The 15,780-nt window shown below is 45.8% G+C and overlaps 1 protein-coding gene across 1 annotated transcript in view; it reads right to left on the reverse strand.

Moving 5' to 3' along the window:
* Positions 1-4,550: 4,550 nt before the first annotated feature.
* Positions 4,551-15,780, reverse strand: part of LOC143297658 (uncharacterized) — a 35,028-nt gene continuing 23,798 nt past the window's right edge. Inside the window, exons 4-7 of the mRNA XM_076610077.1 lie at positions 8,739-8,897; positions 8,011-8,383; positions 5,560-5,938; positions 4,551-5,318 (exon numbers count right to left, since the gene is read on the reverse strand). Coding sequence (XP_076466192.1) covers positions 4,551-5,318; positions 5,560-5,938; positions 8,011-8,383; positions 8,739-8,897 — 1,679 coding nt within the window. The remainder of the gene's footprint in view (positions 5,319-5,559; positions 5,939-8,010; positions 8,384-8,738; positions 8,898-15,780) is intronic.

Below are 15,780 nucleotides of genomic sequence, written 5' to 3' on the forward strand. Positions count from 1 at the left end.
CACACAGAGGTGGGTGGTATGGTGGTGGTGGTGGATTGGGGGTGGGGGAGGGGTGCGGAGGGAGGGTCGAGAGGGGGGTGTGGTAAGGAAGGAGGGGGGGGGGTTAAGGGGTGAGTGGGCTGGAGAGAGTAGGCGGAGAGAGAGGGGAGGGGAGGGGGCAGCCAGTGAAGACGTCAGTGCGTTGTCCCTCTCTCCCTCTCTCTCTTGGGCATCTTGTTTTCTAACAATACGGCCTGAAAATGAGAAATGACCTGACAAAAGACTTAAGAGGCAGAAGTGTGAAATATTGTGGACACAGACATAATTGTAATAAATAGCAACACGCCGCTTCCCTTTCGTCAGTAGGTCACGCGCTCCCTTATTTAGTCTGTATGTCTGTCCATCCGTCTGTCTGTTTCTACCGTCTCTCTGTCGTTCCTGATCGTCCATCTCAGCCTCTCCTCCCCCCCCCCCACCTCTCTCTCTCTCTCGCTTGCTCGTTCGCGCTCCTTATCCTGAATAATGATGTTATTGGTAAGTCATAAGGATGTTAAGTCCATGTATTATAACTGTATCAGCATCATGTAATATAATTATATAATGTTTGTTTGTTATTAGTGCACTCATATTTCTCCTACTACGACTGCTACTACTACTACTACTACTACTACTAAGCATCATCATAATGCATTTATAAAGCGCTAAAATTCTTTATGGAAAAAAAAATTCAAAAGTGTTCGCTTTCTGCAATGATGTGTGTTATTTCATGCTTACAAGCCATACCCTGCTATCTTATCTCTCCTTATCACTTCGCCTTGCAGTCTGTATTATCAACACTATTATCATTATCATCATTATTATTATAATCATCATCATCATCATTATTATTATCATTATAATCATTATTGTTGTTGCTTTTGTTGCTGTTATTATTATCATACAAATGATCATTCGGATGAGACGATAAACCGAGGTCCCGTGTGCAGCATGCACTTAGCGCACGTAAAGGAACACACGGCAACAAAAGGGTTGTTCCTGGCAAAATTCTGTAGAAAAATCCACTTCGATAGGAAAAACAAATGAAACTGCACGCAGGGGAAAAAAAAGGAAAAAAAAGAAGAAAAAAAAGGGTGGCGCTGTAGTGTAGCGACGCGCTCTCTCTGGGGAGAGCAGCCCGAATTTCACACCGGCAGAGAAATGGGTTGTGACAAAAAGAGAGATACAATACAAATCAGTAGACTAGAATTCCTTGTATAAATATAAAAGACATACAGGTTGGGCAAACTATCTTTCTCTCCTTTTGTCGAACATTACTTTCTTTTCCACAGAATGTCCAATTTGTTCTGTGGTATTACAGACCTTAATAGATATTAAAAATAAAAAAAATCTAATTGATTCTGTGGGTTTACAGACTTTAAAGGCGTAAAAGTTTTCCATTAAGTTCTGTGGGTTTACAGAGAAGCCTTTTTTTTCTTATCCTTCCCGCCCGCAACTTAATCCACTGAGAGCAAACCAACCTGTTCCCATCTACGATACCAGATAATGATAACGTTGATTAATCAAACAAAAAAACTGAAAGACTTTGCTTTCGCTGCTGCCATTACACCACGAGGTGAAGTTTGTATACGTGCGGGCCCTTATCTATGTCATTAAGTTATGAATATTATTAAGACAAAAGTTATCAACAAAACATTCCTGTTGTTCCATGTACATTGAAAAAAAAGAGAGAAAACATTTTCGAATCATTTGTAGTTATGGGGGACTTTGGAATTCATGATATTTAACAGTGAGAGAGAATCTGGTTGCTCTGATGGGGAGTTTTGATAGTGATGATGTAGGTATATATTATTGTCAGTCAAGAGTTATTATTTGGTTCACAATTCTGTTTTCATTCTAAGTCGCCCCCCCAGTCCCCCCCCCCCCACCCCCCCAAAAAAAAAGAAAAAAAAGAAAAAGAAAGAAAGAATTGAAATAAACAAGGAAACAAACAACCGGAGACGCCGCCCAAAACATCATGGCCAAAGAAAAAAGAAAAGAAAAGAACAAATCCTCGCGCGCAGACACTCTTGCACGCTTGAAAGAAACGGTCACCATTTCCAACACACCCAGTCTTGCGTTTAAAAAACCATTCTGAACACGCTGTATTGAAACAGTGTGTTTAAAAGGAAGCAATGGTACATGTACGTACCTTTTCTTTTACAGAAATAATAACAAAACCGTCCTAGACCTGGAGGGAGGAACAAGGGGGCAGAGGTGGCGGTGGCTTCTTTTTTTTGTAAAAAATTTCTTCGTGAAAGAAAAACCCCGAAGAATTAAAAAAAAAAAAAAAAAAAAAAAATCAACAAGAGACGCTCTCTTCTGTGTCTCCTTGTGTCTCAGAGAATCAAAAATGGTAACTAAACTGGTCACATACATGTCAAATAATTATGTACAAACGTTTCGGTTTACGGGTAAACCTTTCTTCGTAATTCTAACATCGCAACAAATTAGGAAAATACGGTGGAAGGCGAGACGACGGAAGGAGGTGGGAGGTGGGGGGCACGTTGGTGGAGCAGAGGAGGGTGAGGGGGGGGGGGGGGGCAGGGTTAAAAGTGCATAAAGTAGGTATACAGCACGGACGTATACAGGTTATAAGTCCGTGGTATACACCCAACAAAGCTGACCAATTCACCAACTAGCCACGGACCTGTCGTCGACATATATTATCATATAATATCAACAAGCAGAAAGGGCGTGACAACAGGTCGCTTTCAGTTCACTGACAGAAAATCACTCAGTTCTGTTCTTGGGGGTGTGGGTGAGGTGGGGAAGGGGGGATTTTTGTATGAACGGCTTCTTCTGTACAGTTCAATTCTTCATGTTAGACACACACACACCACACACACACACACACACACACACACAGGGGAGAGAGATAAATAATGACGCGGTATAAACAAGAGAATACATTTACATGAATAAAGGAACGAAATCTCACCCATCCACCAACCCCCACCCCGCCTCGCCCAACCAAAAAACAAAGGAAAAAGTCATCAATGACAATGAATAATACTGAAGCGTTCAACTATATATTATATGTCGGCATCTTTGTCACCAGCCATAATAACTCGTATCAATTCATTTTATTTTTATTTCAAATCTTTTTTTTTTTAATGGTTCAACATTTCAAGGCACAATTGCTCACACGCTTACAAAAGGACATACATGTATCGGACTGCAGGTTTAACAACAAAACCGGTTCTGGGAAGAAGCATCTGTGGTGGAAGAGACAGGTATGTGAATAGTAGGGAGGAGGGGAAGAAGAAGGAGGAGGAGAAGAAGATGATGATATGGTATGAGCTGTGTTCGCATGTGTTGGTACGGGTGGGGGGGAAGGGGGCGGGGGGTATAGGTGACACGCAGTCTAAAGGACTCACGAATGGCAGTTGGATTTACTGACCCACACACCCCACCCGACAACAAACATCAGCAAAACAAACATACAAACAACAAACAAGCACACAAACAAAAAGCATGGTAATCACTCTTTTCTGAATGCCACAATACAGACAGCTGCTAGGATTAAAGCGGATATATATATATATGACAATAATATTCTACAGTCTTTTGAGCAGCTTCATCTGTTCTGTTAACAAGACAATTTTCAACAGAGTGCATTTTTGATCTTGTGAGCCTGTCGACCGTTTATACATGTGAAACATCCCCGTACTATCACTGTACCCTTGCACGTGGTTCATGCTTATACTTAAGTCATTAATGAATAAAGGAACTGATGAACTGATTATTTAGATTTATTTTAGATAACGAAAAACAAAACAACAAAACAGCAAACAAAAAACCAACCAACCAAACAACAACAACAAAAAACCCGACAAAAAACCACACCTACTACCTTCCTTTCAGAAGTAAACAAAAACGAATTATATCTGTACTTGTTTACTTGTTTGATTCGGGCTGGGGGTGAGGGTGTCGGGGTGTGGGTTGGTTTACCAGTAATCAGCATTCAAATTATGTGTACAATGCTAACTGCAACCAACCAACACACACACACACACGCGCGCGCGCGCGCATGATAGATACGTAACTACAGCCAGCAAGGATTGATCCCTAGCTTTGTTTCGGACAGATCTTTTCTTATTTTTATTACCACCGTTTAAGAGTCTTCAAAGCATCACTACCACTCCATGCTTGTTACAAGAAGCAAAGACCAAACATTCACATTATAACACGTGTTCTGTAACATTTCTTTTCCCTTATTTTCTTGACAGTCTGAAGCAGCCATGAACGATGAAAGGCAAAGTGAAAAAAAAAAAAAAAACACCCAAAAAACAACACACCAAAAATTGTAGGTTTCGTACATCAATATACACACATGTTCAAGTCTGTTCTGCTGACGATAACTTCTCGTTCAACAGCTGTTCTTTAGAGTCACCACCAACAAACAAATGTCCCAGTTTATCCAGTTTCCTTGGCCTGTATGTATGTATGTATGGCCTCGCGATTCTTCACCAGGGAGGGATGGCTGGAGGTGGGGTGGGGTAGGGGAACAAGGGGAAATCCTGAGGGGGTCCTCAGTAAGGGCGCCACACAGTGACGGTCTCTGACTGGTCAGATCTCCGGGACTTGGTGGTGGAGGGCGGAGAAGACGTGCCCTCCTTCCTGGACAAGGCCGACAGGGAGGGGGAGGGGGAGCGGCCTCGGGGAGCGGAAGGTGGAGGAGGAGGAGGAGGAGGAGGAAGAGGAGTAGCAGCAGCAGGTGAGGAGGACTCGCGGGAGCGGGGAGGGCGAGGAAGGGGAGGAGGGGGCGGGGGGAGAACGAGGCGGGAAGAGAGAGGTGGAGGAGACGAGGAGGAGGAAGGGGGCGGGGGCGGGGGCGGGGGCGAGGTGAGGTGGCGCCCTCCTTTCTCCGGCACCACCACCACCTCCTCCTCCTCCCCCTCACCGTCCCTGTCCATCACCTCCCGGGCCCTCTTCTTCAGCTCCCGCTGCTGCTGCTGTTGCGGCTTGTCCACCACCACCACCACCTCCTCTTCGTCCTCACCATCCTGTCCCTCCTCCCTCCAGCCAGAGCCGCCCCTTTCCCTGTCCCTGTCACCGCCCTCCCCGCGAGGAGGTCTGGCGGACCTGTGGTGGTCAGGGAGGTCGGCCCCCCCTGTCCCTTTCCCTGTCCCCCGCTTCCCCGTCCCGGGCCTTGTCCAGCGCCTTGTGGTGACGTCGCTCCATCTCCCGGAGCAGCAGGCGGTGGGCGCCCATGGCCTCCATGGACAGCAGAGCGGCGGAAGGCGCCGCCGCCGAGATGGGCACGGGCCGCTCCACCCGGGGGTGGGCGGACGGCGTAGTCAGAGCCAGGGGCGGGGGAGGGGGCGGAGGGGGCAGGGAGGAGAGCGACCCACCGGACAGCACGGGGGGAGGAGGGGGAGGGGGCGGCACGCTCTCTGACGACTCTGAAGAGCTCCTGGCGGAAGAACGGAAGAGCTCTAATCCTTTTGCAGCTGAGGTGTCGCCGGACGGGGGCGGAGGAGGAGGCGGTGGGAGGAAGAGGCGGGAGGGGGGCAGGTGGGGGGAGGAGCCAGCGCTAGCCGCAGCGGCGGCGGCCGCTGCGGCTGCGGCGTAGAGGTGGGGGTACAGGAAGGTGGGGGGCAAGAGCGGGGGGCCAGGCGGGGGAGGAGCCCCACCAGGAGGGGAGGAGGAGGAGTCTGCCAGGAGGGAGGAGGTGAGGGAGGCCGGGAGGGAGGAGAGCGAGGAGAGGAACTCTCGGTGCTGGGACAGCAGGGCGCTGTAGGAGGCGGTGGCGTGGGAGACGGACGGCAGGGGCAGCGACCCCACCGCGGCGGCAGCGGCGGCGGCGGCGGCCCGGCTCTCCTCCAGGATGGACAGGTTGGCGGAGCCCCCGCCGCCTCCCCCGCCGGACAGGGTCAAGGTCTGCGAGGGCACCATCAGAGGCCGAGAGTCCGCGATCCTGCCCACAGCACAGCAGAGGACGTGTTGGATTAATTGAACAGAACCTTCGTTCAGAAAAAACAACAACAAAAAAAACATAATTGTACGTGAACATATAAACAGCAGTGCAACAACTGGCTAACAGCTTTGCGGGTGCGGTGGGTTTAGACATTCGTTCAGAAGAAACAAAATCGTACCTGTACACATGAACAGCACACCAACAACTAGCTAACAGCTTTGCGGGTACACCCCCGAAAATGGAGAATGATTGCCCACATGGCGGGATGAATAAACAAAACGGACATACGCGTAAAAATGTTGCATGTCTTTGTGAGTGTGTGCGTGTATGCGTGACTGAAACCTGATTGAATGACACAGGAAACGAATGATAAGCGCCCAATGGCAGCTGTCAGTCGGCTCTACCCAGGTAGGCAGCCTGTTGTGTAAATGACCCCGAGTTTGTAAAGCGCTTAGAACTTGGTCTTTGACATAAGATAGGAGCTATATAAGTATCCATATCATCACCGTCATCGTCATCAACCAGACAAAGTGTGTAAGGCCTTTCTTCAAGGATGTCCCACGTAAATCGGTTTCAGATCCCCCCTACCTGTCCCCAACCAGCCACACTGTGTCAGCACTTTTCATTCAGGATGTCCCCCACGTCATTCACATTCCCTATTCTCCCCTACCAGACGATGGGTAAGACCTTTCTTCAATGACAACCTGCTTAAATCACGCCCCCCACCCCGACACCCCTCCCCTCCCACCTTCCCCCTATATCCACAGCCAGACATACTGTGTAAAGTCCTTTCCTTAACACACTGTTTCACTTAAATCATGTCCACCACCTTAACTTTATGTTCCACTTACATCATGGCCCCCACCTTAACTTTATGTTCCACTTACATCATGGCCCCCACATTAACTTTATGTTCCACTTACATCATGGTCCCCACCTTAACTTTATGTTCCACTTACATCATGTCCCCCACATTAAATTTATGTTCCACTTACATCATGTCCCCCACATTAACTTTATGTTCCACTTACATCATGTCCCCACCTTAACTTTATGTTCCACTTACATCATGTCCCCCACATTAACTTTATGTTCCACTTACATCATGTCCCCACCTTAACTTTATGTTCCACTTACATCATGTCCCCCACATTAACTTTATGTTCCACTTAAATCATGTCCACCACCTTAACTTTATGTTCCACTTACATCATGGCCCCCACCTTAACTTTATGTTCCACTTACATCATGGCCCCCACCTTAACTTTATGTTCCACTTACATCATGCCCCCCACACTCATCCCCTGGCCCCAGTATAAAATCTTTCTTCAGGGCCACCCTACTTGAATCACGTCCACCCAACCCAATGTATAAAATCTTTCTTCAAGGCCACCCTACTTGAATCACGTCCACCCAACCCACTGTATAAAATCTTTCTTCAAGGCCACCCTACTTGAATCACGTCCACCCAACCTCCTGTATAAAATCTTTCTTCAAGTCCACCCTACTTGAATCATGAATCTTTCTTCAAGGCCACCCTACTTGAATCACGTCCACCCAACCTACTATATAAAATCTTTCTTCAAGGCCACCCTACTTGAATCACGTCCACCCAACCTACTGTATAAAATCTTTCTTCAAGGCCACCCTACTTGAATCACGTCCACACAACCCAATGTATAAAATATTTCTTCAAGGCCACCCTACTTGAATCACGTCCACCCAACCGCCTGTATAAAATCTTTCTTCAAGTCCACCCTACTTGAATCATGAATCTTTCTTCAAGGCCACCCTACTTGAATCACGTCCACCCAACCTCCTGTTTAAATCTTTCTTCAAGTCCACCCTACTTGAATCACGAATCTTTCTTCAAGGCCACCCTACTTGAATCACGTCCACCCAATCTACTGTACAAAATCTTTCTTCAAGGCCACCCTGTATAAAATCTTTCTTCAAGGCCACCCTACTTGAATCACGTCCGCCCAACCCACTGTATAAAATCTTTCTTCAAGGCCACCCTACTTGAATCAGCTCTAACCAACCTACTGTATACAGTATACACTACTATTTACCTGGGGTCCCCCATCCGGGACTCGGCCAGACTCAGCTCCACCCCGGGCGGGAACCTGGGCAGCACGAGCGGCAGCGGAGAGTCCAGGGCCAGGCGCGTGCCCACGGGGAAGTGGGGCGGGTTGAGGGGAGCGGAGGGGAGGGCCGCCGGGTGGTGGTGGTGATGAGCCTCGGGCACGAGGGGCAAGGAAGGGATAGGCCGCTCCGGGTGTGGGTGGAGGACCGGGTGGGGGGCGATGGGGGCAGAGGGGGGCAGCCCCTCGCTGGCGGCAGAGGTGGCGGCGGCGGCAGCGGCGGAGAGCCGGCCGGGAGGGGCGGCTGGGGCGTTGTTGGTGCTGTCTCCTCCGCCCTCGCCGTGACAGTCGCCGCTGCGGCCTGTGAGGCGGGGAAAGATCCACCACACTGAATTTCAGTCCAGGGCCTCTTTCACTGCCCACTGTCTGCATCATCTTTTCTAAATAGTGACGTACTGTACTGCTCGTATGTGTGTGTGTGTGTGTGTGTGTGTGTGTGTACACAGACAGACAGACCGACCACACACACACACACACACACACACGCACTCACACACACACACGCGCGCACACGCACTCACAGGCACAGAGAGATAGAGAGGGAGACAGAGACAGAGACGTAGAGAGAGACAGAGACAGAGACAGAGATGTATACCATAACACACGAGAATTACTTTTTTTTTGGTCTATGTCTCGTGGCAGATAGATTTATTTACCTGGGAACTGTGCAGCGGAGCGTGGAAGGGGTTCCTTCAGGGAGCCGGAGTCGCCGCCCCCTAGAGCTGGGAAACGCATTTCTTTGCTGTAAGGGACTGTCTCAAACCCTGTGGGGCCCCACACGCGGGCGTTGCCTTCCAGGCGCAGCATCAGAGACTCTGGAAACACAGTCAGGAGATCGAAGTTAATGTTAATGTTAATGTCATTTTGGAGGTGATGTATGATTATCATGTTTAGTGTGTGTGTGTGTGTGTGTGTGTGTGTGTGTGTGTGTGTGAATTAGTGTTTTGTGTGGTTGTTTTGGGCGTCTGTGCATTGTTTAGCATGTAAACTGACATTTCAGTGTTCGAATGCATAGTTTTTCACGTCGTGTTTCCACAATACACATGAACATGTTTGTACATTGAATGGCGCGAATTAAAAGTATATTAAACTATTTATCAATAATGATCATCACCATCATCCTTATAGTTATAGTATGTTGTTTATTCTTTGCTCTGTATATTCTGCTGGGTGATGTTTTGAAACTCTGTGTGTGTGTGTGTGTGTGTGTGTGTGTGTGTGTGTGTGTGTGTGTGTGTGTGTGTGTGTGTGTGTGTGTGTGTGTGTGTGTGTGTGTGTGTGTGTGTGTGTGTGTGAAGAAATATTACTTTTTCAAAAAGGTTACATGAAATCAGGATGAAATCAAATTTTGTTACTTATAATCCAGCCAAACCCACTCAAATCTCTCTCTCTCTCTGTCTCTCTCTCTCTCTTCACACAAACGCACGCACACAAACACACATACACATACACGCCCCGCGCGCAAATATATACACACACCACTACTCGAATCTTTAGTTTCCCGGGCAAAACTGACATGCACCCTCTCAACCCCCTACCCCCACTCCCCCCCCCCTCCTCTGCCCCAAGGTGTGTGTTTTTACAGTCATTAAAATAGTACCTCCCGTTTTCTGAAAATTCTGAGCAAGCAAAAAAAAAAAAAAAAAAAAAAAAAAAAAAAAAAAAAGTTTTTTAATTGTTCTTGTCTATTGTTCTCTTTATTTCCTGTTTTTGTTTTTTGTTTTTGGGGTTGGGGCTGTGTGTGTGTGTGTGTGTGTGTGTGTGTGTGTGGAGGGGGGGGGGTGTTTGATTTCGTTCTTCCTGCTGTGATCAGCTTCTTTCGGTTTGGCTGTCAGAAAACATCTGTCCCTATTTCCAACTGTCTGTCACCATTTTCCTTGTCAAGGTGTCTTCCAAAAATTATTCCATGGGGGGGAGGGTGTGGGGGTGGGGGGCACATGGAAGAAACAACACTGATAAAAGGCAAACAATATACAAGGCAGGAATGTTTGTAGCAAGGTAGAACGTATGAGTAAGTTGATTTTAAGTTAGTATCTGAACAGAAAACAATCTCAGTTTTAACCAAATAACACAATATCACAAACTTCACTAACATTAACAAATGTAATATGTATAGTAAAACCTACCCTAGTAGAGAAGGAAAGTCTAAAATGAAATTTGTATGATGTTTTTGCATATAAATTCAGATGGTTTTAACAAAGTTGTCATATTCTTTGTCATACACAAATGAGATAACTTTTCAAAGTGCTCGTATTTCTTCTGCGATAACTATGGCTTTTTATTTCTGTTGTAGTAATTATGGCTTTAGTCTATCCACTGTATGCATGTGTTCTAGCCTTCTCTGTGTAACAGGGGGAAGTAACGGTTTCAACAGGTATGTCTGTCTCTGTCTGTGCCTTTGTCACGGACGCGCGGGCATTTTTTTTTTTCAACCGGCCAAGGTCAAGTCCCAACCAACCACCCCGAATGTTCTTTCTAAGTATCGAGTAAACCTGGGGTCATGCATAATCTGTTGTTTAGAAGATTAACAGGGGGCATTAAAAAAAAATGGGGGGGAGGGGGGGGGGAAACAAATGATCATTAAATTAAGTGTGGGTTCAACTCAGATCAAATTACAAACCAACAAAGAAACAGACGTGTGTTGAGAGGGGGGAGGGGGGGGGGGGGGGCGGGGGGCGGCGGGGGGTCGAAGGTGATAACATAACCCCCCCCCCTCCCTCCTCCATATCCTCCGTGACTGTCTCTATCTGGGTATCTGGTTTCGTCAGGTTCCGACCTTTCCAGATTTTCCTGTTTGATTCTCATCTCCGCATCGCACTCAATCCACCTCAAGAGAAATAAAATAGAATAAAAATAAAACATCCGACATTTTTTCTCTCTCTCTTTTTTCCCCCTCCAGACTCTTTTTAAAAGAGACCATGGGGGAAATTAGACTTGGACACACCGAAAACAAACACCGGCTCCTAAAAGAGGAAACCGAAAACACGGGGCCCCACAAAAAAAGAAAAAGCCCTGACAGCAATGTGATCTCCGGCTTTTCAGAAAGGCAAACTAAAGATCCCGAAATGACGCCTGCGCTGTCATTACCGGAAATCGGCTTGCCATTACCCCACCATCAAGTCCGGCGATCAAATTACTAAGACCCCCAAACGACAGTTAACGCACAAAGATCACCTCCCCGCCTTTTAGAAGCTGCAGTCTTTGTCTCTTCTAGCCGGGCACTTCAAGCCCAACGATCACCTAACTCCCTCACTCCCCTCCACCCCGTCCTCCCCTCCCTAACCTCTTACCTCCCCTACACCCCATCCACCTCAACCTCCTGGCTATGAACGGCCGCCGGGCACTTGAACCTTCCACATTTAGCTTGGCCCTAAACTGTTGGTCGTCCGACCAATACAGCTCTACAGCAGCTCCCCCCGCCGGAAAACAGCGGCGGGTTGTACGGTCGGCGGGCCTTCCCGCTGTCCTGAAGATGTTTCCCGACGTCGCCGGCAAAAGGGTTTTCATGGACTATCCGCAAAACAACACCGCAACGGGTCGGGCTCTTAACGAGAGGTGCACGGCGATAAAACGCCGGCCCTGTAAAGAGGGCCGGAGCCCCCCGCTTATGACGGCTTGATCGCCGACAATTGCGCAACTCGCCAATCACAGATGACTTTGTTCCCATTCTTCCTCCTCCCCCTCTCAACCCCCTCCCCGGGAAAGAAGAGGGAAGGAAAGGAAAGGAAAAGAAAAAAAACAAACAAAAAAAACCCAAACGAAAACACCCAACGAAGGCGGCCGATCGTTATCGAAGATGAAGGAAAATGACGGGGAGGGAAAAATCGCCTTACACTCGTTCCAACCTGCCCATAAAAGGCTGCTTCCTGCAAGCATAAAAGGCGGCTTCTTGGATCAACGAAATCATTAAAAGGATTGCGAAAAGTTTGATCTTCTTTTGAAGTAACAACTGACATTACAATAATGTCATCTCCTCGGCTTCTCCGCGGATCTGCGGAAGTTTGAGACAAGGCCGCAACCAATAACGACGTGGGCTTAGAGAGGGGTAAAAAAAAAAAGAAAAAAAAGAAAAAAGAAAAAAGACGAACGGCGAACAAGCATGAACAAACACGTCACAGACAGACAGACAGACAGTTTGTCTTCTCACACACACACACAAACACAGACACACACAAGCGTGCGCGCGCACGAGCATACACACACACACACACACACCACCACCACCACCACCACCACAATCACTAACACATACGGACACCACACACACACACACACATCTATCTATCTCTCTATATATTTATAGAGTTACATATATACATATATGTATGTATGTATGTATGTATGTACACGTGTGCGCGCATGTGACGCTTACACTTCACAAATGTACAGAAACCACCACCAACAACAAGAGGCTTGGTCAAACAAAACTCAGAAAAGCAAAACAATCACCAACCCCAGAAACTTCCAAAAGTTTCCAGGAAATGATACCTCTGCATTTAATCGGATTGACAATATACATAACATATACATGCTTTTTTTCACTGCTTTTCCTTTACCTTTTTCCCCCCTGCTTTATCTCTCTCTCTCTGTTCTATCTCTCTCACCACCTCTCTCTCCAACTCTCTCTCTCTGTGATCGTGTGGTGGTGATAATATGTATGCGTTTGTGTGTAAGAGAGAGAGAGAGAGAGAGAGAGAGAGAGAGAGAGAGACAGACAGAGAGACACAGAGAGACACACACACACACAGACAGACAGAGACAGAGAGGCAGATAGGGAAAGAGATGTAGATAGAGAGAGTAGGTGGGCGGGACACACACACACACACACACACACACACACACACACACACACACACACAGAAGTGCAGATGGAGGAAGAAAGAAGGTGGCGGGTGTAAGAGAGACAGACTGACTGACAGATATAGAAAGACAAACAGAAACAGAGACAGAGTCAAAGAGTCAGAGAGAGAGAGAGACAAAAGAAAGAGAAACAAAGAGAGGCACGACGTCTAAAGCATTAGTCTTTAAAGACCGGGATTTGGTTCCCGTCCGCTCTCCGACATCGTCAATACACTACTAACAGCTAAGTTCAACTGCAGGCGTTTGTCCCTACGATACGGGATTTAAACTTAAGACGGCAGAAAGAGCGGCTTTTAAAACCAGCAATCGAAAAGTTGGGTGTTTTTGTGTGTGTTTTTTTTTGTTTTTTACCCCCCCCCCCCTCTCTCTCTCCTGGAACTTCAGCTCATGATAGTATTGTGTTGTATTGTGTGGTGTGGTGTGGTGTGGTGTGGTGTGGTGTGGTGTGTTCTGTTGTCTTGTACTGTGTGTTTTTTTTCTTCCTCTTTCCTCTGCTGGAACTTCAGCTGAAAATGGTATTGTACTGTACTGTACTGTATTGTATTGTATTGTATTGTACTGTACTGTATTGTACTGTACTGTATTGTATTGTGTTGCATCGCATTGTATTGTATTGTACTGCATTGTATTGTATTGTATTGCGTTGTATTGCAATGCATTGTATCATGTTGTATTGCATTGTATTGTATTCTATAGTACTGTATTGTGTTGTATTGTACTGCATTGTATTGTATTGAATTGAATTGTATTGTATTGTATTACATTGTATTATATTGTATTGTGTTGTATTGTATTACATTTTGTCACATTTCTCTGTATTGTTGTGGTGTTTTGGTTTTGTTGTTGTTGGTGGTGGTGGTGATGGTGGGTTTTTTTGTTGTTGTCGTTTATTTGTTGTTTACTACTTTTTATCACGAGATATTCCTCTCTGTGAAATTCTGGCTGCTCTCCTCTAGGGAGCGCGTCACCACAGTCAAGCTCCACTAAACAACATATACTTTCGACAGATAGCAGACCATTCGTTATTCTGTAGATGGTAGGAAATACATTTTATTACATTTTTTTTTCTAATGGAGAAATAGAAAAAGCAACGACAACAAAAAGAAAGAAACTTTTGGCAAAAACAACCGGGAGAAAAACATTCTGATAATGCTACGCCTCCCCTGCTCTTCTTTCATACAGGGAAGAATCAAAATAATGCGACACACACTAAGAAAAGCAACAACAAAGAAACAACAAACAAAAACAACAATAACAAAAGAGCAAACAAAAAACAACAACAACAAATAAACAGTGCAAATGAAGAAGAAGAAGAAAATTATACAAGGAAGTCGACAAACATATCTACAAACCAGAAAAAAATCATCAAGAAAAAGACACGGCAACGATCATGTTTTCAATGGATCGAAGTACATCTGTGTTCTCTCTCTCCCTCTCTGCATGCGCGTGCGCACGCACCTGTGTGTGTGTGTGTGTGTGTGTGTGTGTGTGTGTGTGTGGAGAGAGAAAAGGAAATAATTAACTAATAAACATTTATTATAAAAAAAGAAGAAAAAAACAAACAAACAAAGAATAACCGTGGTGATATTTTTTTCAAGGGGGCAAACCATCAATAATTTCAGTGTCCGGAGAGTTCAGGTTCTTGACTTGGAATGTACAAAGCTGTTTTGACCAGTCCTTGAAATATGTTAGGCCTACAAGAAAAGAAAAGGAGTCTTTTCCGTGTCAGTTTATCATATCCTCTATTGAGCGGAAAAGAAGATTGTGGACGTACAGTGCTTTAGATGAAGAAAAAATCATTCACTCGTTGAGATTGAAATAAAAAATAAAAAAACTTTAGAGGTTGTTTTTTTTTTTTAATCAAAGTCGCCAGACAGCAGAAACAAAACACGTTATGAGCGAAATATTCAAATTTTTCACAACTACAACAACAAAAAGATGTCTTAACGTTTGGAGGCGTCGAGGGAAAGTCGGATAGGCGCTGGAATTCGGATCATACTTTCACGGTTCGAGGCCCCGTTTAGGCATGGTGTTGTGTCCATGGGAAAGATATCTTACTTCAGTTTGCCTCGCTCCGCACAAGTGTAAATGTCGAGCCCTGGACATCAGTGGGTAGAAATTCTCTAGGACCTTGGACCTTTGAAGTGTCTTCAACTCCTGAACACTTCTCATGCTTCTCCCCAGGAAACACAAACACACACACACACAATTTGGACTAGAAAACGTATGACTAACAGCTACAAAGTCTACCGAAGACTACACAGCCCCCTCCTTCAAATATTTCACACACACACACACACCTTTTCCTTCTGCAGGTTCTTTTCAAATCAGAAAGATAAAGTTTCTTACGTTGTTTAAAACTAGTTTTGATCCTCTTTTGTTGGACGTGTAACCAAATCGACCAAACTGCTTCGTTTCCTATCGATCTTTCACTTTCATCGCCTTTTAAAAGATTCCAGAGATGAAAGTGATAGCTACCGTGATTGGAATTCTTTACAAAAGTTTCCTGTGTTTGGTAGGGAACAAATTCTGTTACTTTATGGTCTACATTTCAGAGCTGGCAGTCCAACTGAGAGAGAGAGAGCACAGGCGAACGCAAATCACCATCAAATTAGTACTTCATTATTCTACGTCGATGACAAAGTGCTTTGAGAAAAGAAAGTGTTGTGTATGTTCACGACGTTAATGGTTGCTGAAAAGTGCTGTAGTGTGCCGAAATATCTAAAAACGTGTTTTTAACACGATGAATAATACATAAAATATAATGATCTGTGATAACTTTGTAAGTGATAACAACAACTCCACTACAAAGTTTGAATATCGAAACTTCCAAGTTTT

The sequence above is a fragment of the Babylonia areolata genome, chromosome 23 (genome assembly GCF_041734735.1).
Source record: "Babylonia areolata isolate BAREFJ2019XMU chromosome 23, ASM4173473v1, whole genome shotgun sequence".
In the NCBI taxonomy this organism is placed as follows: domain Eukaryota; kingdom Metazoa; phylum Mollusca; class Gastropoda; order Neogastropoda; family Buccinidae; genus Babylonia; species Babylonia areolata.